Source organism: Pelodiscus sinensis, chromosome 7 (genome assembly GCF_052426305.1).
Source record: "Pelodiscus sinensis isolate ZL-2025 chromosome 7, ASM5242630v1, whole genome shotgun sequence".
Classification (NCBI taxonomy): domain Eukaryota; kingdom Metazoa; phylum Chordata; order Testudines; family Trionychidae; genus Pelodiscus; species Pelodiscus sinensis.
In genome coordinates, this window is record NC_143058.1 from 23869200 (window position 1) to 23895784 (window position 26585).

General features: G+C 40.1%; 1 protein-coding gene across 1 annotated transcript in view; it reads left to right on the plus strand.

The window, feature by feature from the left end:
- Positions 1–26585, plus strand: part of KYNU (kynureninase) — a 100956-nt gene that overhangs the window by 31472 nt on the left and 42899 nt on the right. Inside the window, exons 5-10 of the mRNA XM_025191031.3 lie at positions 4537–4598; positions 5792–5863; positions 8959–9033; positions 10815–10961; positions 20496–20594; positions 20977–21050. Coding sequence (XP_025046816.3) covers positions 4537–4598; positions 5792–5863; positions 8959–9033; positions 10815–10961; positions 20496–20594; positions 20977–21050 — 529 coding nt within the window. The remainder of the gene's footprint in view (positions 1–4536; positions 4599–5791; positions 5864–8958; positions 9034–10814; positions 10962–20495; positions 20595–20976; positions 21051–26585) is intronic.

The window sequence follows — 26585 nt, forward strand, 5'->3', positions numbered from 1 at the left end:
CCAGCACCTATGCCTGTTGTAGTCACGGAGGGTATGTCTACACTACCACCCTAGTTCGAACTAGGGTGGTAATGTAGGCATACCGCACTTGCAAATGAAGCCCGGGATTTGAATTTCCCGGGCTTCATTTGCATAAGCCGGCCGGCGCCATTTTTAAATGCCGGCTTGTTCGAACCCCGTGCCGCGCGGCTACACGCGGCACGGGGTTCGAACAAGCCGGCATTTAAAAATGGCGCCGGCCGGCTTATGCAAATGAAGCCCGGGAAATTCAAATCCCGGGCTTCATTTGCAAGTGCGGTATGCCTACATTACCCCGCTAGTTCGAACTAGCGGGGTAGTGTAGACATACCCGGAGGGAGTTAAGGTAAAATAAAACTGGCAGGGTTGCTTAACATAATCAGAATTATTTCCAAAGTTGTACCAAGGATGGTGTTTTACATATACTGCTTCCTTTCATTAGAGAAAAGATTTATCAAGCTGAATATATAGGGAATTATTCTGTCTCGGTGATATGGTACCAAGTTAGGAGGTAGCGATGGCAAACATCATTCTGCCTCTTGAATGGTAGGATTTTGGGAATAGCAATAGATTGATTGGATCCTAGAAAGATCATTTCTGAAATACAATGTAGGTTATATCAATATATAAATTACAAGAAACTAAGACTAAGGTGATAAATAAAGGTCCATATGTAGTTGTATGCAGACAACCATTTTTGTTTGTGTCAAATAGCATAACACAGCACATACAGAGAAAAGATGTTTCTAGCGCCACTATGACCCTAGTGAGAAAGGGCTCTGTCTGCTTAAGGAGATAGTGAGATAGGGGCAGGTGACTCATCACTTCCTGGTGCCATCCCTTTTTTAGCATCTTTGTTCCTAGATAGAAATTAAGGATGGAATTAATACAGCTCTAACTGGCACTCCCTCCCTCTGGCTTCCTTCTTCAGCTGCAATTGAGCAGTCAAGTAGCAGCATGACACCTGAAAGAGGATATTGCCAACAGAAACATGGGGGGACATGATAGCCATTTTCAGGTATCTAAAAGGGTGTCATAAGGAGGAGGGAGAAAACTTGTTCATCTTGGCCTCTGAGAACAGAACAAGAAGCAATGGGCTTAAGCTGCAGCAAGGGTGGTTTAGATTAGACATTCGGAAAAAGTTCCTAACTGTCAGGGTGGTCAAACACTGGAATAAATTGCCCAGGGAGGTTGTGGAATCCCCATCTCTGGAGATATTTAAGAACAGGTTAGATAAATGCCTATAAGAGATGGTCTAAACAATATTTGGTCCTGCCATGAGGGCAGGGGACTGTACTCTATGACCTCTCGAGGTCCCTTCTAGTCCTAGTATTCTATGGTTCTATGTTTCTATGAAAGAAAGGATAGCAGAGAAGTGTAGGTTGGGTGGGGATAGAGGATTTTTGTACCTATGATGACCAAGCTCCATGCGCTTGTTTCCCACAAATGTCACAGTGCTTCAAGCCTCTACCTACCATGTCTGGAAAGTCCAGGTGAGGAATTCTTAGGAATTTTAGAAGCTTGCCACAGTTCCTTTCCTGTGGTATGATGGCAGCTTGAATGACTTGCAAAATGAGCAACTGAAGACCTCATTAGACTATAAGGGCAGGGATCATCTGCTATGTTTGTAAACCGGCTAGCGCAATGGGTTCTTACTCTTGATTGGTCCTTAGACACTACTGTAATAAATATGATTAATAATATTAACAACAAATCACCTGAGACAGCATAGTGCTTAGCTGTTTATCCAGCAGTCACAGCTGATTGTAGATACTTGATCCCTTACACAGAGGTTTTAAGACAGTATATACACGCAGGTTCCAAATCCACTGGCCATGCCCCATTCTATTTCAGGCCCATTCACAAGCACTATGTTTTTCCTATGCTGGTGCAGTGACAGTTCCCCCTTCCTCCATCCCACCAGAACATTTCTCTAGAGCACGGCCATGGTACAGGGTCCTTCTCATCTGCTTCTCCTCTTCCTGTATATGTTCATTTTCCCCTTCAAGCTTTAGTCCTCTCTGGTTTTTGTATGACTTCTCTTTCTCTTCCCTTTTCCTCAAACCTGCCCTATATTTGTAGAGATTATTAGGCAACTCAAACAAGCCCATTTTCCAGCAAAAGAGTGCTAATTCATCTCTAGGGTGTATAGCTAGATGTAATTCTTTGCAACAAAAAACATGAAACCAAAGCCAGGAAACTGGTAATTTTTCATGTCTAAGCTTAGCCCTGCATAATACATAGCTCCTCATCCTGCCTAAAACCTCCCAAGCAGCTGATAGGAGTCTGAGAATTGGCTCATAAATAAGTAGCTAGAACAATATTGGAAAAATCCATTAGTTGTGCCTAAGGTTCCTATTAGCCCCCATTTATCTATAAAGTTATCTCAGAACTATATACTCAAAACTGAATCCAAAAACTTGGTTGTGAATAATAATGATTAATTATATTTTGCTAAAGTCTTATTTTTATTAAGAATGCATTTTTAGGTTGGCATTAGAAGGTAGCCACTTAAAAATAAATAGTTTTCCTTTCTATATACTAGGGGGCTATGCACCCTGTTTGCTGTACTCTCCAATCCTCCTCCATCTGCCATAGCTGGATCGTGACCTCTCCTCCTACCCATGCAATAGCAAGAAGGGGGCCACCACCAACCCTTTCTGCGGCCAGATGAGGGCTGGAGAACAGGGCCTGACCCAGGATCAGGACTGGGGACAGGACGCTGCACCCAGATTGAGGCTAGACCCCAATTGTGGTCTTGTTGGGCAGGCTTAATTTTCAATAAAGTAGAATATTATGTTCAATAGAAAAAGGTTTTAACATTGTCTTTATTAATGGCAGGGGTGGGGAACCTTTATGGGGTCGGGGGCCAATGATCCACAGAAAAATCTGTTGGGGACTACACAAGTGAGAAGGAAAAGAGGTCCTTCCAAACCTCCCCAGCCCTCAATGATACAGCCCCCACAACTGAAACACCTCACTTCCCTGGTGCTCCAGCCCCAGGGGTGGGAGTGAGGGGAAGAGGACTGAGGTTCAAAGCCTCAGACCAGATTAAATCTTTGGCGGTTCCGGGGATAGTGGATTTTGTGGGCCCCCTAGGCTCTAAGGTGGGGCCAAAAATGAGGGGTTCAATGTGTGGGACAGGGCTGCAGTGGGTGGGATAGGGATGTGAGTGCAGGATCTGGGCAGAAGGAGGAGTGCAGGAGGGGCTGAGGGTGCGAGGTCTGGGTGGGACTAGGAGGCAGGGTGTCTGGCCTGAGGAGGGGGAAGAGTGGGTTGGGGGTGCAGGGTCTCGGTGGAGGAAATGAGTGAGTGGAGATGGAAGGTGTGGGGTTTCAGCACCTCATCAGGGCAGTGAGTGAGGGGGTTGGCGGTATGGGGCAGGAGTAGGGTGGATGTAGGTGTCTGGCCAGGAGGAGGGGGCAGGAGCAGTCTGGGAGCAGGGTTTCTGGCTAGGGGGAGGGACATAGGAGTGGGTTGGGAGGTGGGGACTGGGCATGAGGGTGTGGCGGGCACTTACTTGTCTTCAGCCCCTGTGTCAGTCCCAGGCGCGGCCTCCCATTACTCCCATTAGATGGAATCTGGCCAATGGGAACACAGGGAAAGGCTCCAGACAGAGAGAGGGAGCACTTCTTCCCCGTGCAGTGAAGCTTGGGATTCTCTCTTTTCTCCCCACCCCTAGGGGAGCCAGCACTAGTGCTCCAACTGTGCAGGGGAGGAGGTAGGGCAAAACTGCAGCACCAGGTAAAGGGGGCCCAGGCCATTCAGGTGAGCGCTGCCAGGCACCTTCCCCCTGCCTTGCAGAAGCACCGCTTATTACTGCAGCCCCATCCATGGCTGGGCAAGTGTAGGGGAGGCAGTCAGGGGCCTGGGCTTGGGTCTCATTAGAGCAGTTCAGTGCTGGGCTGAGGATGCAGACACTCAGGGTGCAGCGTAGTATGGATAGCAGGCAGCCTGGAACACAGGGGGCCTTGCCCTGGACCTGGCGCTTCTCCTGAGCCTGCTGGCCCAGCTGTCTGTGAGTGCCAAGAACAATAGTGGTGCAAGCAGGTTTCCCTGGAGCAAGTTGTGCCGTCTCTGAACAGGCTCTGAGAGGGCAGAGCCGGTGGGACACCCGAGTGACAGGATGACGTCACTCTATCATCCCACAGGAAATTTTTTTTTATAGAAAGAGATGTATTTTGTCTTGTATTAGAGAGGGACTTATTGCAAACATCCACTCTTGTTGAATTTGGCTGAGGTATTAATGATAATAAATCACACTGGTGGTTTGCTTGGAAATGAAGCTACTTCACTATTTGCTATATCAAACCTGAAAAATAAATATTTTTGTCAGACTGACCCAGTGAGTCAGAAAGAAGAACTTTTTTATTTCAGGAAGATGACTTATCAAATATGTTTGCCTACTAGTCTTTTGAGAGACATTGACTGAAAACCATATCTTTGCTTTTTACACCATTTTACAAGATTTTACACAGGATGAAAAGAGAGAGATACCTCTGTATTTTTATTTTGCAGGTGCTCATAAGGAAGAAATAGCTCTAATGAATGGCCTGACTGTTAATCTGCATCTCCAAATGGTACATTCACTCTTTTTTTCTGTATGTAGTAAATTTGATATTGTCAAATTAACTTTAGCCTTTGTATCTTGAATTCAAAAAGATTTTACTCTTCCTTCATGAATTTGCTCCTTAAAATATTTTGTGGAGATTCCTAGAGGAAAACACAAGACACTGATCTCAATACCTTTTTCAAAATACTTGAGCACTAGGCTACGTCTACACTACAATGCTATATCCCGAAATAGCTATTCTGCATCTTCACAGCAAGCTCATTATTTCAGGCTTGCTATTCCGATGTCCTTGTAAACTTCATTATATACGGAGTAACAGATGTTTCAGAATTGTACTTTATTTTGAAATTTCGCACTGTGGCCATGACTAGACTACGTTCTATTTTCAAAAGAGGATATGCAAATTCCAGCTGAATTTGCATATCTTCTTCTGATCGCACTTTTGAAAGAGGATCTTCTTTCAATCCCATTTTTTGAAAAATAACCGCTGTTCCTTAAAAATGAGGTTTACACGTTTTTTTTGAAAAAGGTTTTTTTTCCAATAAAACCACGTCCAGAGTACTTTAACTTTTGAAAGATCAAAGAAGATATGCAAATTCTCATCCTCTTTTGAAAAAAACCCGTAGTTTATATGTATGCTGTGTGGACAGCGCCAAATGACAAAATAACCTATTTCAAAATCCCTATGGCCTTCACGGCAGGAGCATGAACCAAACACTGCCACCATCAGAGAATTATGTAGGAAGTTTGGGGAAAGCTCAATGCTCCCTCTTCAGGCTTTGCTATAAGGGATAATCTGAATCTTGGTTATTAGAGATAGAGTATGGACATTCAGGACTACTGTGTTTCATTTCTGTCTCTGCCAGTAATTTGCTTGTATGACCTTGATCAAATCATGTGGGTGTAATCCTAGCTCCACTGAAATTAATAAGAATTTTGCCATTAACATAAACAAAATAGGATTTCATTCGCAATCTCTTCATGGCCCTACTTACAGATCTATAAAATGGGTACAAAGTCAGAAAAGTTTTCTATGACAGATTTTTGTAAAGACTAAATATTTTTCAAGTGCTCTGGCATTATTTTGACGTACTCTACATAAATGTGAAAATTTTTTGTATTTTGTTAATTTATACACAGAGATTAATTTTTTGGTCCCCATTTAGATAAATGTTTCAAAATATCTTTTTTTTTTAACAGTTATCTTTTTTTAATCCTTCTCCAAGTCGCTATAAAATTCTTCTAGAAGCCAAAGCCTTTCCCTCTGACCACGTAAGAAATTCATTTTTCACCGTATTTGTATTATTGTATCATAGTTTTGGAAAGAGTATCAGTAGCCTGGTTTGAATATTTATTAGCTAATCTTGTCCAAGTAACATTACAATAAAAATAAAAACTGTCAGATGCTTTTGAGCTCAGCATGTTTTACAGACTGTAGTTTTATTCTTTTCGTTCAAATAAAAAATGTTACAAGATGAAAAGATTGAATGGGTACATTGATTTATTAGTCTTTTTAAAGACATTGAGCAAACTGCTTGCCTAAATCAACTGAAGTTGTAGCTGTTTTATTAATTCATGTTGCTATTTTACTTTAGGAAACCAAATCAATAGAAAACTCACAACATTAACACTTGTATATCCCTAGACAGAGATGGAAATGCTTGTTTTTTAGCACTTTAAATTACTAGTTCAAACATAATTTGTGTGCTATGAAATAGGAGACAATAGTCTGTGCATCGCAGCTTACATCAAATTAATCTTTGAGTTTGTGGCCCAGTGCTACTTAATCATCAACTCAGTAAAGTCTTGGAAATTGATAAAAAAATTTATCTTTAAGGCACAATAAAATGACTCCAAATATCACTCATAGGATTATTTGTAACAAAGACGATAGCATGGATGCATGAACTGCAGAATTGCCTTTATTCTAGTTTATAGAGCTCAATAATCATATATGTTCTTTATTTACTACTAGCACAGTTACCCAGCATTGCTCAGGCTCTTAACTCAACTAAGTTTTTTTTTTAATAAAAGGAAAAGCTACCTGCTTTATATAAAAGATTGTATTTTTCAAAAATAAAGTGTAATTTTTAGGAAGGTAATTTTTATTTTGGATTCCTAGGGAGGGTTGGATGTGGCTGAAATACCTCCCCCCTCCAAGATTCATACCAGGGCAGCATGTTCTTCCCTTTCCTGTCACTGTCAGGAATCACGTACAAAGTGCACAGATTGTCTGCCCCCTGAGATCTCCAGCCAGAATCAGGAATGCAGAAAACAGTGCATTTTCCTCTTACTTCCTGACAGTGAGAAAGGCGACCAGCCTGAAACATCCTCATACAAATCTGGGGGAGGGAAGCTGAAACTTCCCCCTTCCTAAAGTGTGCCTGGGGGTTGGGAGGCTTTGGGATGGGGCAGTCCCAGACAGAGACTGATGACTCCTCAACCAGCCCCTTTTACCTGCCTGGTGGGGGGGAAAAAAGGATTCTGTCTCTCATCTGTTTGGTTTTCTGAGAAGCAATCCCAATCCCATTTTCTTGGCACAACCAAACTCTTACTTTGCTCTAAGTTATGATAAAAGGAAGCAATATATCGAATTTAGTGGTCCTAGCTTTTTATATTTTAGGTGGAGTTCTTGAACAAGCACACAAACAGACAGACAGACAAATTCTCTAAAATATATAGTAGATAACGTCACCTGTGCACACTCTATGCCCTATGTTCATGTTCCTTTGACACTCTAATAATAAGCTGCCAACTGCCTTCACCTCAGACCACTGTGCTATAATTAACCGTCTGTAGCCCAGCAATTCTGTTTTATTATATTGAATATTTTCCTCAAATATTATCAGTGCAATATCTTTAGTGATAAAAACCTTGCTGTCAGCCGACGGTCAGGGCAGTGTGTGTGTGTATGTTTCCGAGAAAAGGTTTAACGTCCGTGCCTTTACTGCTAGGACCGGGGTCCCATCGCAGAGGGTGGCCAGCAGGCCAACAGACGCCCCGTTATATAGGAAGAGCTTATTACATCTTAGATTTCAGCTGCTAGAATTTCATAATTCCTTCGCAGCGGGCAGCCTTGAGGAAAGACTGAAAGATGCCCCAGTGGGTCCTGTCACCTGGGAGTGACACAGATCCAAACGCCCAAGCTCTTCCTATAACTGTCCCTTTAGACCGGCTGAAGTTCTTTTAAATTGTGCTTGGTTCTGTTACAGCAACTGAAGGAGGCAGGTTAAAGCTTAAACAGTTACAGGTTTATTGAGGAAGCTTATAAATCATATGGTTGCAATGGCTATTGTTCTATTTCTTAACTATTAGCAAAATATAGGTCTTAAAAATGGTTACAAAGAAGATAAAGATAGAAAAATAGAAATAATGGTACCAAGTAACAGCTTACTCTTTCTATGTGTACACTTAAGACAGAGGACCACATCCAGGTACCATTTTTACCCCCTTCTGTGCCTCTCGACTCCAGCATGTCAGGCCAGGGCCGGTCCCTCAATTCCTAGGAAAGACGAAAATACGAGGTGGGCGTCCCCATAGAACCTCGGGAGGTCAAACACCTAACCCGACCAGCAGGTAGAGGGTAGAATGACACTCAAAGTGAGTGTGTGCTGGGCCCATCTTTTATAATCATGGGGTCACGTATTTCTCTTTCTTATCTTAATTGCCAATTGATGCTGGTCTGTCTGCTGTGAGACCAGTTCTTACAAGGGAGTTGTGAACTTAATTTACACTTGTAAGAGAGAATTGAGGTGATTAAATTTTGAAGTACTGGACATTGTTTTCTCAGTGGGAAATTCCTCTTCCTGGGACTGTGTGTGTTCGAATCAACATAGGTGCCAGCCGCAGCCTTGAGGCCAGCTTATTGACTTAGCTACTCTCTATCCACATATCTGTGTTTCAGCTTCTCAGGATCAGATGAGCCAGCATAGACTATGCTGATATTATTGCTCCTTTTCTGTCCTGTGCTTCAGAGAGGCAAATAAGATGGATAATATGGAGGCAGGCTGTCTGGCCACACTTGCCAAGATTTTAAAAAACTGTCTTGGAGATATAGACATTGGTTAGAAATATTATTATTATTATTATTTTATAGTGCCACTAAGCACTAGTCATGGACTAGGTCTCCATTGTGTGTGCTAGGTACTGTTTAGTCACAGGAAAAAGGAACCTTGGCTCACTGATGTCAGTTGACATTTTAGCCCCATTGAATTTAACCTATTAATTTTAGCCCCATTGAATTTAACCTATTAATTTTAATGAACAATGTGTGTCTAAATTCCATGGATCTAAAATTCTCAGCCATTTCTTTTAAAATTTCTCTTGCTTATTTTTATTAAGTTGTAGTATGTGAAATTCTTTTTCAGTATGCTGTTGCATCTCAGCTTCAACTTCATAGACTTGATGTGGAGAAATGTATGCTCATGATACAGCCACGTGAGGTTTGTAAGGGATATAAATATCATAACTCTGCTCTCCTTGTTAACATTGATTATGCTATGTATGTTCATTTAGTACAAGAATGGAGGAGTTGACCCCCACATTTTTTAACATCTGCTGTCACTTGTTATGTACATTCATCTCCTCTGAAGTTTCTACTCAGATGCCTATAGTTTTCAGAAAAACTTCTCAGTTTCCACTGATTGTTTATTGCAGGGATCGGGAACCTTTTTTGGTTTGGGAGTCACTGACCCACAATATATCAGTTGAGAGCCACAAAAAAGTGAGACGCTCCTCACTGACGTGGCCCCCCGACTGAGAAACTCCTTCACATCCCCCCTCACATACCCAGGGTAGAATTTGGGAGCCCAAAACTGGGCTTAGTGTGTTAGTTTAGTGTGTGAGAGGAAACTGCTGGGTATCAGGTTGGGGGGAGAGGGGTCTGGTCAGGAGGGGGATGCAAGAGTGGGGTGGAGGTATGGGTCTGGACAATGCTGATGTGGAGTCCCCAGTGCTGGGGCTGATGGTGCTCCAAGCCTTGGGGGCCAGATCCAAGCAAGCGTTAGGTTCCCCACCCTGAGTCTATTTTGATGCTCTTCATATATTTCGTATTTAAGTACCAATGTTATATTTGTTGTCTGAATTAAAGCACTGGACATATCTCTTGGGAATAAAATAATCTTTCAAATCCATTATTTACTATATATTTTCTGATTGCCACAACACAGTGGGCTCCTGAAAGAATGCAAGATTTGGAAGCATCAGCATGGAGTTTCACTATAGCTTTCTTTCTCAAAGATTGCAATAAGACAACATGCGGTATTTTAGTACCACAACATAAGGAAAGTGTCTTCTTCAAGAAATATTTAATTCAGATCATTTTGAGAGAAGATTGCATTACATCCCCTCTCAACACTACAAAGTTTGACACCTAATTATCATATGGATGATGACCTTTGGACTCTAAAATCTGAATAATCTGTGAGAAGAAAGAGTCTACTCATGAATCCTTCCTTGACAGATGTTCGAAGATTGTTAAGATAATTGCAGTTACTTCCAATTTAGCAAATTTTCCCAACCTCTTTACAATAGTAATTTTAATTTCATTCCAAATTTTCACTGTCTAGGTGATCCCTTTACAGTGGTGTGTTTTTACGTGCTACTTTGCTAGGAAGAAAAGGGTGGGGAGGAAGGAGGTAGAAAATGTTTCTGCAAAGAATCAAAGTTAGATTTTTTCTGTTAAAATTTATTTATATTTAATGGCTTCAGGTTTGTGGGATTTTGTACTTCTTGCTTCTGTCATACTTAATGTTTTTTTAAATATAAATATGGCAGATTTAGAATAGCTTCCTGTGGGAAATGAGGTGTACTGAAAAGTAAGGGTGAGACCTGGTAGACGGCTTTTAAGCCTTGTGGGTGTCACAATTTTCAAATGCCACATAAAAATCATTATGTATTCTGTTTGCACCAAGATCTTTTTATACTGTAAATTAAAACTGTCTGCAATATTAAGAGGAGTGAAGCATGTAAGAAAGCAAAATGACTGTTTTTAAGAATCTACCACCTTGAAAATAAGCTGCTAATGATTTTTTTTTTTTGAAGTAACCTACTCAAAGGCTATTTCCTGCCTCTACCTTTGTAGATCATTGCTTTGCTAGGATACGCTTTTGATCTTCCTATGCAGGCGGCACAGCGCATAGTAAAATATAGATTATGAAATAAGAAATGACAGTTTCATTACTGCCAGGGTAGATGTAAAACATGTGCTTTAACTTTATTTTAGGGGGAGGAGACCTTGAGAACTGAAGATATCCTTGACATAATTGAGAAGGAAGGGGACTCTATTGCTGTAATTCTGCTGAGTGGAGTGCAGTACTACACAGGACAGCTGTTTGACATCCCCAGAATAACAAAGGCAGGCCAAGAAAAGGTAGAATTGTTCCACAACTATTTCTTTCTCTAAAACCAGTTTTAAATAATCCTCGACCCACCCTATAAAATGGACAGGCATGTAACCTATAGGGGGTCTATCTAAATCACTCTAAAGATCTATAGAGCTCTCTATCTAATTATATACTTGCAGCCCCGATAAAAATCTTATGAGGTGGCATTAATAATCTACAGAAGGGCTATTATTATTGTTTGCTAAATTTCTTTCTTTTGAATTCTGAATGGGGACAGAAATGATCATCCCAAACTCTGTTTAAAACCTACAGCACTGTGTGTTAGATTTCTGTTTAAACAGATCTTAGCTATTTTACCTCAATACTCACTTGCTCACTGGCAGCTGCTATCACAGCATTTTGCCTCCAGTCAGCAGGGCAAGGTGAGTTCCCTGTGGAGCTGACAGCTTCTGACTCAGCTGATCAGTTAACAGGAGACAGGTAGGATACTGAGTATATCACCTTCATGAGATGACTAGTTTTCAATACAATGACTCAGCCTCGGAAACTTGCAGCTAGTGTAGCAGAGACTTACTGTCCATATGTCTAAGGGAGTCGTTTAACCACCTTGATTGCCTCTGGAATGCAGGGAAAGGTAGAGTCTTAATTAAGTTTCCTTATCAACAAGAGATCAGAAGACTTATCAGGACAGAGGCACATTTTTTATTGGATATCTCTTATCTGACCTAAGATACTCAAGGAATTAACATACTGGATGCTACTAGATTCCCATAAACCTGCAGTGCAATTGTAAATGAACAGTTAACACTTAGGAGGCTGTAGCCCTGATCACAAAAGGTCTTTCACTACCTTTTATTAGTATACTTTCTGTCTCTCCTTTGCTGAGCCCCTTGGGCACCAGTGCAGGCCCATGAGTTAGTTACAGTGGCCATGGAACGAAAACACTGAGTGAACCCTCTGAACGGCACCTGGAAATCTAATTTTTCTAAATGCAACATAAAGCTGCTTTCCCTTATCCAGAAACTGCAAGGGAGGGCATGGAATGACAACCAGGTCTGTCTTCTACCAGGCTTAAACCTGGGCATTGCATTTCCTTGTTTCAGCTTACATGAATTTAGGTACACATGTTTTAGAGCCATGTAATTAGAGCCATGTAACTATATAATTATGTTTTTATATCATCTTTCTTGAGATCAGCTGACCCAGTGAGGGGCAACCTAGACTAGCAAGTGGGCCACATGAGTGGCCCTCCTTTATCTCAGTGGGCTTCAAGATTTTCATAACCAAGATGCTCTCCCGGGATAGGGTAGTTTTGCTATCTGTGCTTGTATGCCCAGAATTTGTGGCATGTTGTCATGATCCTGAGGGTTAACCAGCAGCCTGGGAACTAAGGGTTAACCTTACCTAAGCCAGGTAGAGTCAGCCAATAGGAATGTAGGTAGGAATTTCAAACTGGGACAAAAGAATTTTGGGTTTTTCCCTCTCTTTTGTCCTGGTTAGTTTCTCTCCATCTACTGAGGGGGACAGACAGAATGTCTCCCTCCAAGAAGAGACTCTTCACTCTTCTTTAAGTAGGGTAAAGTTTAGATAAATCCATTAGATTTTATTGTTTTTATGATTTGGGAAATGGGATCTGATGTCTGTGCATTTAAAAATGCTTTTTGCTCTCTTTTGTAACAAAGCTCCTGGCCCATGGTGGGTTTCTCCTCCATGAGTATATTACTTTACTTTTCCATCTAGTCATTATGCTTGCAACAGGAATATTGTACTGATAATAAAAGTTCTTTCTCTTTTCTTTTCTTAACCTGGCATCGGTTAATTTTTGTGTCCTGGTTTCTACTTTAGGGATGAGATTTCCCAAGTGATCTCTCCCCTGATTTTCTTATCAATACTTGGGTGGTGGCAGCGGGATTTTATCCCCAAAATCAAGGTTGTTAAGATTTTGGCGGGAGTTTTATACCAAAGCCTGGTAAATAAGGTTTTGGGGTACTTTTGCTGGCCCCCCACTTCTGCATTTATCATGCCAGAGTGGGGAAGCAGCCATGACAGGTGTGCTGATTGAACTATAGCAGTGCTTTGATTGGATGCAGAAGGAGCACATTTTCTCTCAGAATCAGTACACACTTCACTTCACATGCCCTTGCTTGCCATGTATGCCACTTTAGTAATACCAGTATGAAAAAAAAAACCTACTCAGATGAAAACCAGCAGAATCTGGAAACTCTGTGTGTGGGCAACAGTAAACAAAATGTCTCATGGACCACACATGGAACCCCAGTGAGCCAAATGTGGCCCTTGGACCACAGGTTGCATGTCTCTGACCTAGCCTCTTGCTAATTCTAATGAATTGAGCCTACCAGCACTGCCTTTTGATTATAGGGAATGATAGTCTGAAAGAAAGAGGATGTAGCCAAATGCTAGTGTACTGTGTTGGTTCATAAAAGAAGGTTATACTGGGCAAAGGTGGGGGGGAGGATGAAAGCATTCACTCACTGAAAAGCTGGAATTAAGTGCAAACACATATGCATGGTGTATCGGCAGAGAGTATGCTCTCTGTCATATTGCTTACATCTCTGACATATGTCTTCCCAGAAAACTTTCTACCAGCCTGTGGATACAGTGTTGATCCAAAGATTTTCTCCATTTTCTGCAATGCAGTGTAGCTCCATTGAGAAGAATAGAGTCACATCCTTTCTATACTGGTGGAGAATCTCAGAGTTTAGATATGGATGTGTTTAACAGTTGTGTATGTTCAGCAGTAGCAAAGCTCTGTAGAGTAGGCAAAGCCAGACTGAAGGTGTGTTGGGGTATGCCCCTTACAGGGGTTGCGGACCCCTTCTACTGGCCTGTGTCTCGGTCCAGACACCTCTCTAGGGTTATATACAGTACACAACAACTCAAAAGTCCCGGCCCCGCTCTCAGGGCATATACGGGACCCAAAGTCTCAAAAGTCCTGGCCTCGCTCTCAGGGCATATACGGTACCCAAGGCCTAGTTCTGGGGAAAAAGCCTCTCCTGGCCTGAGTGATTCCCCCGGTACGGCAAGGGGTGGTAGGGAGACCCGGGCCCTCACACTCCACCGGGTCCCAGCCCAGGGCCCTGAAGGCAGGGACTCTAGGTCCTGCCAGCTTGGTGGGGAATCCAGCCACTACGCACCAAGCAGAATTAGTAAACCTCCACCCTGGGCCGCTTCCCTATCACCCTGGCACCCCCACTAGTCTGTCTGTTGGGGTGGCGGTCCTTACCGGGGCTGGGTAGACCCGGAGGTGTGCCCGCTACTCTGCGGGGTTGGGGCCAGCTTCCCTCCGGGGGCCCAACGCTGGCCTTCAGTTGGGCCCGAGTTGTCGCAGGAACACCAGCTTTGAGGCCTGGCTCCTCCTAACCTCTAGTTGCCCTCCCTTCTGCTGGGCCACTGCCTTCTTTATACACTGGCCCTGCTGGGAGCATGCCCAGCAGGGCTGTAAGGGCAAGGCTCTTTCAGCCAGCTGAGCTTGGACTACTCCCAGCCCTTTAGTGTGGGGCTTGTTCGCCCCATCACAACGTGACACTGCCTGTAATGCGTCTTAGAGACGGAAAAAACTATAGTCTTCAAATCAGAATGAGAAAAGTTCTGGAAGGCATTGTAGGTGCCCTGTAACCATGACAAGTCATGTAACCAAGGGATTACAAGGAGTTTCCTCACTCTGATATGAAGATTACAGTTTTTCCTGCATCTAATAAGCATTTAGACATTAAATATTTACAAGACTTAGGATGGGATACTTCCTCTCATAGGGTAAGTCTAGACTACAGGCTTTTGTCAACAGAAGTTTTGTCGACAGATACTGTCGACAAAGCTTCTGTTGACAAAGAGCGTCTAGACTACATCCAGTTCTGTTAACAAAGCAAGCCGCTTTGTGACATGACAGTGTAGACACAAAGGACAGTGTGGGTGCAATAACGCCTTCTGTCGACAGAACTCAGTGACAGTGTAGATGCAGGGAAAGTTTTGTTGACAAAAGTCCACTTTTGTCGACAAAACACTGTAGTCTAGACACACCCATAAGGTCAGAATTTAACCCTTGATGTTACAAAAAATCTTCTGCCATTCTTTAATGAAAGGCAATCCAAATAGTGTGTAGTGTGTTAGTATATTATTATCATTAGAAGTTAGAAGCGTGTGGAGGAAGGTGCTCAGACTACAATGTCCTCATTAGGGCTTATCAGTTGATTTGTATGTATATATCTTAGTCAAGCATTTTATTACTTCTATGTGATTGAAATACTTAAGAGGACAGTGAATTTCCAGCAGTCATCCATCTCATTAGCATCCACAATTGTAAGACAAATGGAGTCTCTTCTGTCTGCAAATCAATAAAGCTTTAATGGCTCAAAATAAAAGTGCCATGGGACATGGATCAGTTGGCTCCTCTAGGGATTTTCAAATACCTAGGGGAGTTAAATGGTCAACTTCTATTGAAAGTCAAGTGCTTTAACTGCTTTGATGGAGTCATGTTTAGAACTTGGAACTTGTACCTGTATTCAGGTTCCTAAATTTAATGACTACTCGTGACTATTAATGCAACACAAAGCTGCATTTCTAAACACTGATGATGTGTTACTGGTCTGGGAGTCCTTAAAAGTATGGCAAGACATTTTAGACATTCAAAGACACATACAGTTGCAACCCTCTGAACTATCTAAACACTATACATTTTTATGAAGTTCTCATGAAACAAACTTTTCTACTATTCTCAGATATCTAAAATATTGAAGACATTCACTTCAGTAATTTCCAGGTTGCAGTCCATGCAACGCTTGCTGGTCTGTAGGGAGCTCATACTTTAAATAAGTCTTGACAGAGCTGGTTTGCAGCTGCTTCCACAGTTTTCAAGACTTCTCCTTATAAGATATCTCCTCATTTTTTGAGGAGTAACGTTAGTTCGAACCAAGGGCTTTGGTTCAAATTACAGCATCCTGGTGTGCACTTTCTGGTTTGAATCAGCTGTGATTTGGACTAGCGCACTGGGTGAGATCTTGCTAATGAAGCATGGGATATTTAAAACCCTGCTTCATTAGCAATTTCAGTCACCTACATTTGCATCCCTAGTCCGAACTAGGGAGCAAATGTCGACGTACCCTGAGAGTCCTAGAGGCAAATGAAAACTGTTTAAATCATCCCATATATAATCATTAGTGTCCCTTGTGGCTAATGGGAAAGCTAGCAAAAGCATTTGAGCCATTTATTTACCAAGTTCATCGATGTTTTTTTCAGATTAGGCCAAGGTTTCTCATACTTCATTGCATTGTGTTCCTCTTCTGATAACAAAAATTACTACACAACTGCAGAAGAGAGGACCAAAGCCTGAGCTCTCCTGAGCCCCACAAAAGACCAAGACCAAGCACTGTGACTACAGGAAGGGGGTTTACGCCCCAGATAGGACACCTGTAACTTGAGCCCTGCTACTGGGACTTTGACTTTGGCCCTGGACTGCAGCAAGTCTAATGCCAGTCCCAATGATTCCATTAAAATGGAGTCACAACCTACTTTGGGTTCCAAACTCATAGTTTGAGAACCACTAGATTAGGCAATCTACTACCAGCTTTTAATGAAATATCTATACTTGTACTACTACTGTGAAACGAGGTGTACCGGTAGTTTGGAATAGGAACCCTAGTCCGAACTACCTAGTTCGAGCCCCGTGTAGCCGCGCTGCACGGGGTTCGAAGCAGCGGGGATTTAAAAATGGCGGCTCCCCGCTTATGCTAATGAAGCCCGGGAAATTCAAATCCCGGGCTTCATTAGCAAGTGCGGTATGCATACATTACCCTGCTAGTTTGAACTAGCGGGGTAGTGTAGACATACCCTCAGTTACACTGCCTAGTAAGAGTAGTCCAGGATAGCACTGAGTTGAATTCACTCATTCATCTTGGAAAGTTCCTAGATAGTTATGATAAGCAACTGTTCCTCTTTCACAGGAGCTTTCACATGTACCGGTCTGCATGTGCTATCTTCCCTCCTCCCATCTGTTCAGTTTATATATGAAGTATCTTGGAAAGTTTGCTCAATTAATATGCTAGTGACACTTACCTTTCTCTCCTCAGTGGACAGGACTAGAGCTATCACATAGATATCAAAATGCTTCACGGAAATAAGCAGGTGGCTGAAGATTGGTTTAAGAAGTACCCAGACAAGACAAAGGATAACTAGAAAAACTATCAAGAGCTCATGTCGCTCAGTCACCAAGGCATGAGCTCTTCATGTCAGCACTTAGTAGCCTGGCATTTAGGCAGGGAAAACTTGCAGAATCACATCACACTAGTGCTCTGTACTTTCCATGTCCATGGTCTGAGGCACAGCTAACTGAAAGACCACATCTCTTTCTGCCTGTTTTGGGGATGATGAAACTGTTGCTGGCTAGAATGAAACTCTGGACAGCCAACGTCAAAATATTAGCAAAAGAAAGTTTTTAATCTTTGGGATGCTAAAAATAGGAATGAGCTGCAATTGCCTCATGTTCAGATCAAAATGCACTGATGACTAATAACAAAATGAACAGAATGTAAAGTAGGGAGAAGAGAAGAAAAAAGACAGAAGAAAGGGTAAAATGCAAGATAAAACTGTGATAAGAGAAGAAATAAATATACTTTATAAACAACTCACTAAATATTATAGTCAAACAGTGTGGAAGAGGGAAATATTCTTCACAGAGAATCTTTAAAATCTTTTAAGCATGGAAACTTAAATGGTACATCGCAATGGTTGCCCTAAAACTGCTTAACAGAGATTTATAAGGCAGGTTCAGAAAGGTCTGAAAAAGCATTTCAAGAAGACTGAGGTCAGTTACGAATGAATTAAATTACTGATTTCCTTTTGAATTTTTTAAAATCAATTACTTAAGTTCTCTGCTTAAACTAAGATTTCTCCCAGAGTGAAAACTGTGAACACAGATAGCTTCATTAAGCCATTAAATATTAAATGAGCTAAATTAAGCTTGAAAAATCACCTCAAGCTATTTTTCCATCTTTGGTCTTTCATATAAATGAAAATGACTACATATTGTGCCAAGCTTTAATCAGCAGGGTGTAGGCAGTGGAAGGTACAGCAATACTTTCCTGTTTTACATTTTTCATCTTTGTTTTTAGGGGGTGGCCCTCTAATCTCCTGAACCAGTTAAAAATAGTCAACTTCTTGAAAACTTTAATTTCCAAGTTCACTTTTTTATAATAAATTATGTAATAGAAATACTGTTCCTTCAGCCCACTGTGTGCAACATGTAGACTATATTTAATCTCTCAGGTCCCAGTAGGAAATGCTTTAAAATACTTCATCTTCATTTCTCTTCTTGACTTTCTTTCTAAAATGTCCCAGCTGCGCTTGCATGAAGCAGTCAGTTCTTTTCCTCCAAATGTCATTGACCATGCTGAGCTGCTACCTGCTAGTTATCAGCAACTACCCGGAAACTTTCCAGCAATGTCTTTCAGAAGTTGAATTAAAAATGAGGAGGCTGTCAGGACCACAGATCCCTCTCCTCTGGCAAAAATAGAAGGAGAGCTCCTCATGGTCTCTGTGGCTTAGAGAAGCAATATTCCCACAGAAACCCTCTTCCCACATAGTCAGTGTAGTGTGAGCACTTTGTTTGCTTTAACTTCCATTGCAATCTATGTGCACAGAGTCTTATTGTTTAAATCAGTGTAGGGAAGTATGATTATCTTAGTTCGGAGATGGCAACTTGAGGTAAAGGAAAGGAGACTTGCCCAAGATCATACCCATGTCCATTGGCATTTAACTTTACATTTTCAGGGTCCCATTCTGGTGCCTTAACCACAAGGCCATCTATCTTTCTAAGCACTTTTCTTCTATTTTACCAAACTTCTTATTCATTTCAGTATGAAGAATTTCTTATTCATTTCAGTACCTGAAGAAGAGCTCTGTGTAACTCAAAAGTTTGTCTCTTTCATCATCAGAAGTTGGTCCAATACAAGATATTACCTTGTCCACTGAGTCTCTTTAATATCCTAGGACCAACATAACTACAACAAAAGTATGGTGGACACTTTAAACTACAAGATTTTTTGCTTTTAAAATTGTGTTTGTAGAATGCTGGCATGTTCTTTGGGAATGGATGAACCAATTCAGTGGAAGAAAGAACACACATCTGAAGAGTGGATTGTGCCCACAAAAGCTCATGATATCAACTACATGTTTTGTTAATCTTTAAGGTGCTGCTAGCCTACTTGGTTGGTTTTTTTTACATTTTTCTAGGTACAAACTAACTTGGCTACCCTTCTGAAGCTTTCACTCCTTTAGTTGATTCAACTTAACTCTTCTGAATGTTCCTGTGTAGACACGTTCTTGACATGTGAAGGCTAGAATGCTTATCAAGCCAGTTCTGAACTCTGCCCCTGTTTCAGTTCACTCATCATTAAAATTTATATTGGGCAAGTGATAAGGTGTTGTCAGTTCAGCCCATCATTTTGAAATAATTTTACAGCTTCACAACTTCATTAACAGCTTCACTAAAATTGACATGTCTCTCACTTTTGTAAATGCTGTTTCATTTGGTTAGTTGGCTTTTAGAAGGAATTAAGTATACTAAATTATTCTTTAAATAATTTAGTTGACATGCCATTTGTGCAAGAGACAGCAAAAAGAGATTTTCTAAAATGCCTTTGTTTTATTACAGGGCTTAGATGTATTACAGTCCATGCTCTCACTCATTCCTACTATGCCACTTGTAAAAACTCTGTTTGTGTCTTTAGAGAAAAATGTAAAATAGTATTAATTTGTAGTCCATACACAAAATGCAGTATTATTTTTGTTTTCTTTTCTTTAATGACTAACATATAGTACAAGTTTTCGTTTATTCATTTAATTTAAAATGCTGCCATCCAGTGGTTATTTTGTGTATAAAACAACATTTTGTTTCATGTCTCTTAGCTATTACAAATTATTTTGTTTCAGTTCCCTAGACATGGCCATCTTATAACCATTTTATGGAGAAGCAGGAGGCATGGGGTGTTAGAATATTGTAGGGACAAGTACAAGAAATTTTAAAATTCATGATACTGTATGTGATGCTATCTCACCTGTTATAGTATTCGAAGAGTCAGATTTCCATAAATTCTAAGCTTGCAAAATTACAAAGGCGATGTGAGTTTCAAATATTTAACAGCTCTTAAAATCAGAACCTTCCTGTATAACTGAAAAAAAAATTATTTATCCTTGTGTGTGCAAAACATGTCTTTTAATTAAATATAATATTTTTTAAATTAATAATATTATTTTTATTTCTAATACAAATAGCATTAGAATAGATCAAATTTGGGTACGTAAAATGATGTGTCCTTGAACAGAAGCCCATAAAATTATATGTTTGTGGTTGAATATAGGGATGTGTGTGTATATGCATATACTGTATACAAAACTTATTTCTATCACCAAATGAAACAGATTATGATTATGCTGGTGAAGTTATATGGGGAGCAGATGCACACAGCTATAAATTTATCCTTTTTGCAGAATCACTTTTATAGTAATTATTCTTTTAGGAGTATATTGAAGTACTCTCTTTCTTCTAGGGTTGCTATGTTGGCTTTGACCTGGCTCACGCTGTTGGTAATGTAGAATTGCAACTACATGACTGGGGAGTAGATTTTGCCTGCTGGTGTTCCTACAAGGTGAGATTTGCTCTAGCATTTTAAAATGTTTTTAATAATTTTGTTTCACTAAGGGATGGGCAAAGAGGTTCAGATTAAATAGGAATCGCACAGACCCGTTGGACCAAAATTCAAAGAGAGTCTTTCTCTAAGGTATAAATGCAAATATCATGGTATGATGGTATGATGTTTTTTAACACAAACCTGAAGAAATAAAATATTTAACAAATATCTATTTTCACTAGGGTCACCACTTTAAGACAATTGATGAGGCCAAAAGGCTACAACTAAAAGCCTTATTGAAATTGTAGAACCACTCTGTCTTTTATGGAGGGAGGATAAGGGACTGTAGCATATAAGAAATAATGACAGCAAAACATATATGTTGCTATATTCTTTACAGTATTTAAACTCTGGAGCTGGAGGCCTAGCTGGTGCCTACATTCATGAGAAACATTTCCAGACTATAAAACCAACGTAAGTATTTCTACATACCAGAAAAAACCCACAGGGGTGTTGTAAAGTTTAAATGGGAAAACACTTCTCTTTTCCTCTGTCAGACATATGCTCTTGCCTTTGTGACACTGCAGATATACTCTGTTTCTCTGACAGAGGATAAGATTTTGGAGGTTCAGGTTCCAGGGCCATCTAGAGCTGGAGTTTAATATTAAAAGATTCCATAAAGTTTTATTTTAAAATGTAAATTCTGAATCCCTTTCATACACCTGGCAGAAGTTGGTCCAATAAAAGATATTGTCCCACCCACCATATCTCCCTTTAGAGTTAGACTTTTTGAAAAATCTTAGTCTGTAGTTGGTGAAAAAAATAAAAGACTGTTTTAGCTCTGATTAATAGTTCTCTAATAGTGGCATGTTTTCATTAAAATTATATCTGCTTTTAAAGCTAGGAAGAATTACATGAATATCTGTTTTCTCAATAATTTTATAATTCATCAAAAGCTATTCTGTATTCTTCTAAGAGAAGCTGGCTGCATACAAAGAAATAGTTGTTTAAAAATGTTAAATTGGTGCTGTCATTTTTAAAATAGTCGATGGTGATTTTTAAAACATCAGCAAATGTAAACATATCTTTTCTGTTGTAACACCTGGAGAAATTGCTGGTACTTATTTTTATTTTAGTTGGGTCAAAGTAAACTAAATCAAATTTCAAGGAGAAATATTATTACTGTAACCAATTGCATTACATTATGTGTGGCTCCTAGACTGTCTAGACTCCTAATAGATAATAAAATAATGCTGATTGGTTCTTGGAATCATCTCAACTGCTCACAACCAAAATCTTATTGCAGGGCTTACAGTCATTTATGAGCTGATCTTCTCAAGTTTTGATTTGCTTGAGATAATTGCCAGGAAAACCGGATATTCATCTGAATCCATCAAGTACTTCCTTCCCCCATTTTCAGACTTCCATCTTTCTTTTCCTCTGCTGAACTACTTGCTGTTTGGCATCTCTCTCTCTCTCTCTCTCTCTCTATGGGTATGTCTAGACTGCAGGCTTCTTTCGAAAGAGGCTCTTTCGAAAGCATCTTTCGAAAGAGCCTCTTTCAAAAGATCGCGTCTAGACTGCAGGCGGATCTTTCGAAAGAGAAATCCGCTTTTTCGAAAGAGAGCACCCAGCGAGTCTGGATGCTCTTTTTCGAAGATGGCCTCTTTACATTGAAGAATGCCTTCTTTCGAAAGAGGAACTTTCGAAAGAAGACGTTCTTCCTCATGAAACGAGGTTTACCGCCATTGAAAGAAAAGCCGCGTTCTTTCGAAATAATTTCGAAAGAACGTGGCTTGAGTCTGGACGCAGGGGAAGTTTTTTCGGGAAAAGGCTACTTTTCCCGAAAAAACCCCTGAGTCTGGACACGGCCTATGTGTCCTTTCTCTGTCCCTCAGAAGATTAACTCATCTGATCCAAAAGATGCATCTTCTTTTCCCTGCTTCTCATTCTTCCAGTCAGCATTCAAGTCTGAATAAAACATGCTACCCTGCCCATCTCTGAGCTTTTCCATCATTCTAGGCCTGGTCACCTTTTTATGGTCCTTATGGAGTTGTCCAACAGGACATACAGAACCTCCATCTCTTCTTGCTGCTGTGTTTAGGCTTCAGTCCCACATACAAACAATGTACTCTAGGGCCAGTGCAACAAGGCCTGTTGGATTCTACACCAATTTTCAAGCCTATCTGTGGTGGGTGGGAGGAGAAAAGGGTAATGGTCTAATTGGAGAAAATGTTGAGGACATGAGAGAGGAAAGGGACTTTATAGTGAGCCTTCCAGAGACAAAGTGGGAGGAATGGTTTATGCTGAGTGAATGGAAAAAGAGATATGCGGGGGGCGGGGGGGAGGGGATATGGATTACTTTCCTCAGTTTTTGAAACCTTGAACAGTGCACCAGCTTGGCTTTCTGGAATGGGAGAAGATTAGAGTCTTACTGAATGAACCAGTTTCCCATACATACTTATTAAGCCCTGTACTATGTCTAGATAACTAAACATTGTTAAATACAAATATATCTTCATGTTATAAACCTTTCCAACCTATAACTCAGTTAAGAAGATTTCTGCTATATACATTGGAACCAAACTCTAAGCACTGCAGAATTTTTCCATTCAGATCAGGATCTGCACCTGAACTTTGAGGTGAGCACCTAGCTTTATTTCCATGAGAACCTTGAGTTAAGACAGCCTCAAATGTTGTAGATGTAGAACTTCAGGTGCAAACTTTGCAACATGGGATTATCTCTCACGCAAGTTACTTTAAAGTAGGATAATGCAAAGTCAGAAAAGCAGGACAGTGGAAAAAATTAAGACTAGGCTACAACCCTAAGTTTTCAGATGGATTTTTTCCCCTCATGATCTTAATTGCAACAGATAGTTTGTATGTGCTGAGACTTGAAGATCAAATTGTTTGTTGTTAATATATCCAAGTTGCATTCCTTTTTCTCTTTTCCACAATACCCAGCCATTTTAGATTTCCAAATAAAGCAGTGAGACAAAGGAGAATTTGTCTGTCCAAGTATTCAGTTTTATAGCTGATTTAAATGTAGAACAATTTGTTGTATGATGTACAATCAAATAGAGTGGAATTTAACTGCTTTTGAAGTTGCAGATTTTATGCTGTATCTAAAAAGTCTTTAATCGTCATTTGAATCAAGGATGACACCCAGTGGCCAGACAAGTTCATTCAAACAGAAGCCCCGAATATCTTTTCATTTCTTTGTCTTTCACCTGCTTCTCAATTAGGTAATTAAATTTCAATCCAGTTGATGACTGTGTCATTTAAATGGTTTAGTTGGTTGTTTTTAAATCATGGTCAGTATTATATGGACCACTTTAACTACCCATGTTGATTCCTTTAACTTATCTCATCCTTCATACTCAAATTATTGAATAGGTAATCATATTTATCAAAATATTTAATTGCCTTGTAATATAAAATGTACCTCCTGGCCATCTTTCAATGATGAAGATCCATCGTGTATGCTAACAGACCTCTGGCTTGTAATTAGCAAGTATATAATAGAAACCAAGATAAAGCAGGGCATAGAAAAGGTTTTGTTGTCCTAAAAAGTTTTTCCTGTTCTACATAAGCTGAAACTGAGACATTTCACATCCCAATTCCATTCTGCCTGTGGTAAACCGGGATCTTGACTTAAGATCTTCCACATCCCATTAACCATCAGGTGACTGGCTATTCTATGATTAATCTCTTTCAGTCTTTCCTTTTGGAACTGTTCCACTTTGCATATATAATTGAACTGTCATTGTGTTTCCCACATGAATACTCTTTCAATATCTATGGGATCTTTTTAGAATTCAAATTGATTCACTCAGGTTAGCTAAGATGATTTCCCCCCATAGGTATATATTGATGGTTATATAAAGAGGTATGGTCTCAGTCAGAGCAAGGACTGTGTGTCAACACTGAAGTTTTCCCTAAGTTTGGGCTGAAACAAACCCAAATATTCAATGTTACTTTTTTTTTCTGGTGAAGGAAAGTCTAATTCTATAAGTTTCAGGCTACAAAAGAGGAAAATTTGTTGTGTCCCTGTCTATACTACACAGTTGCTGTGGATCTTCAGGTGCATCAATCAAGGTGAGATGTATAAATGACAACTGCCTGGCTCCTTTGCACCTTTGAACAACTCCTCTTTAATGGCTCCATGCCTCAGTTTCCCAATGTGTAAAAATGAGAATAATAAAACTCACCGACAAGATTTGGTAAGGAAAAAATAGTATTTGTAAAGAGCCTGGAATGGAAGGCACTATGGAAACAGGTATATATATTGTAGCATTTGCAGTTATAATAGAGAGGTTTGTTTAACACCATTGTCTGATGGCACAACTGATATGAAAAACAACCTGACTGATTCCTGGGTGAGGGGGGAAAGAAAGAATAAGTTTCTAGTTGAATCCTTATAATAAGTACAGCACAATTGAAAAAGATGGGAGGAAAATAAACATATTCAAAGCAGCTAGGAGAATAATAGATAAACTTTGACAGAGGAGTAAAGGAATACTGTACACCACCTAGTGTTTAAATGGGAAGGATTAAACAAACCTTTACCTGCTGCTGGTCTGCTCTAAAGTTAAGTTTAAAATTAATTAGTTTATATGAGGTGATGGTGGAACAGGAAACAGCTGATGTCCAAAAGGCATCTATTTTTTTTAATAGAAACAATATTTCAAAGGAAAACTAAGGAGGACATAGATATTTCATACAATTCTTGGTTATTAGGCAAAAAATTAACCAGAGGATTGTCTTTCTTTTTGACTGCAACATCCCTAACAAAAGCTCGAGGGTCTGGGTTCATCTTTTCTCAAAAACCTTATCCCAGTATGCCTTCCAAGTAATTAGATCTTGGCTGATGATAGACAAGCAAATACCATCTAAGATGACTAAGTCTTCCAAGGTATGAGCACTCACAACTCCATGGTAGGCTGGTATGCTTTGATAACATTTTACTCTAGGCTTTTTAATTTTTTTATTATTATTTTCATTTGTGAAAATGGCTGAAGCTGCTGTAAAACAATGTAACTGCCTGTCTTTGGGAATAGACAGTTAGTCTAAGAAATTAAAAAGTGGTTCTCAAACAGGGGAGCAATATTGCTTAGTCTATGCTGGAAAAACAAAACTGACTGCTTTGTTTCATGAAGGTGTTTATAAGGACAAATAGAAATATGGCTTGATTTTCATTGAACTTCTCTACTCTTAAAGTCACCCGGATCTGCATATCCCAGCCCTTCTGTTAATCAAGCCAATAAACAGCAACCTGGGCAAAGAAAGGGTGTGAATGGGGCATTTGTAGAAGACTTCCAAGGATGTGTGCTCAGTGAAGGGAGGTCAAAAGTCACTGATAAAAATGAAAAGGGTACAGTGTGTAGAAAGATTTGTTATTTGTACCAGTGGACTCAAATTGTTCATGGAACGCAACAAGTGACTCCCAAGTACATAAACTATCCTAGACTATGGCAGAGCTAAACTATTTCTCTGCCAAGTCAATCAGAGCAATTTAGCTCCTTAAGCTAATTTAAAAAACAAAAGCTAAAATCTCCCCTGGGAAGAGACAGTTTAGGAATAAAGACACTGGCTAATTAGGCTTAATTGCATTGTTTCGGGACAAGTGATTTATTAGGCCAATCTAGACCCATGATGGGGCTGCAGGGTTATGTTCTTGGATTCACCATTTGAATGGCAAATATCCAAGAGAATTATTTAGCTTTGGAAGGAGTTTTAGGTTAGGAAGGAGAAGCAGGTTAATGTGCACTTTTCCATTCTATCTTTTCAGCGTTGGATATCTGATGATTTCTTTCTTTGTCACAATTACTGGTATAGTTGATGGGGGGAAGGTGCAGACATGCTATCTCTTAATTTTATTCAGGCTTTTGACACAATTATATGTGACACTTTCATAAGCAAACAAGAGAAATGTCATCTAAATGAAATTATTATAATATGGGTTCAAAACTGGTTGAAAGACTACACTCAAAAGGTAATTATCAATGA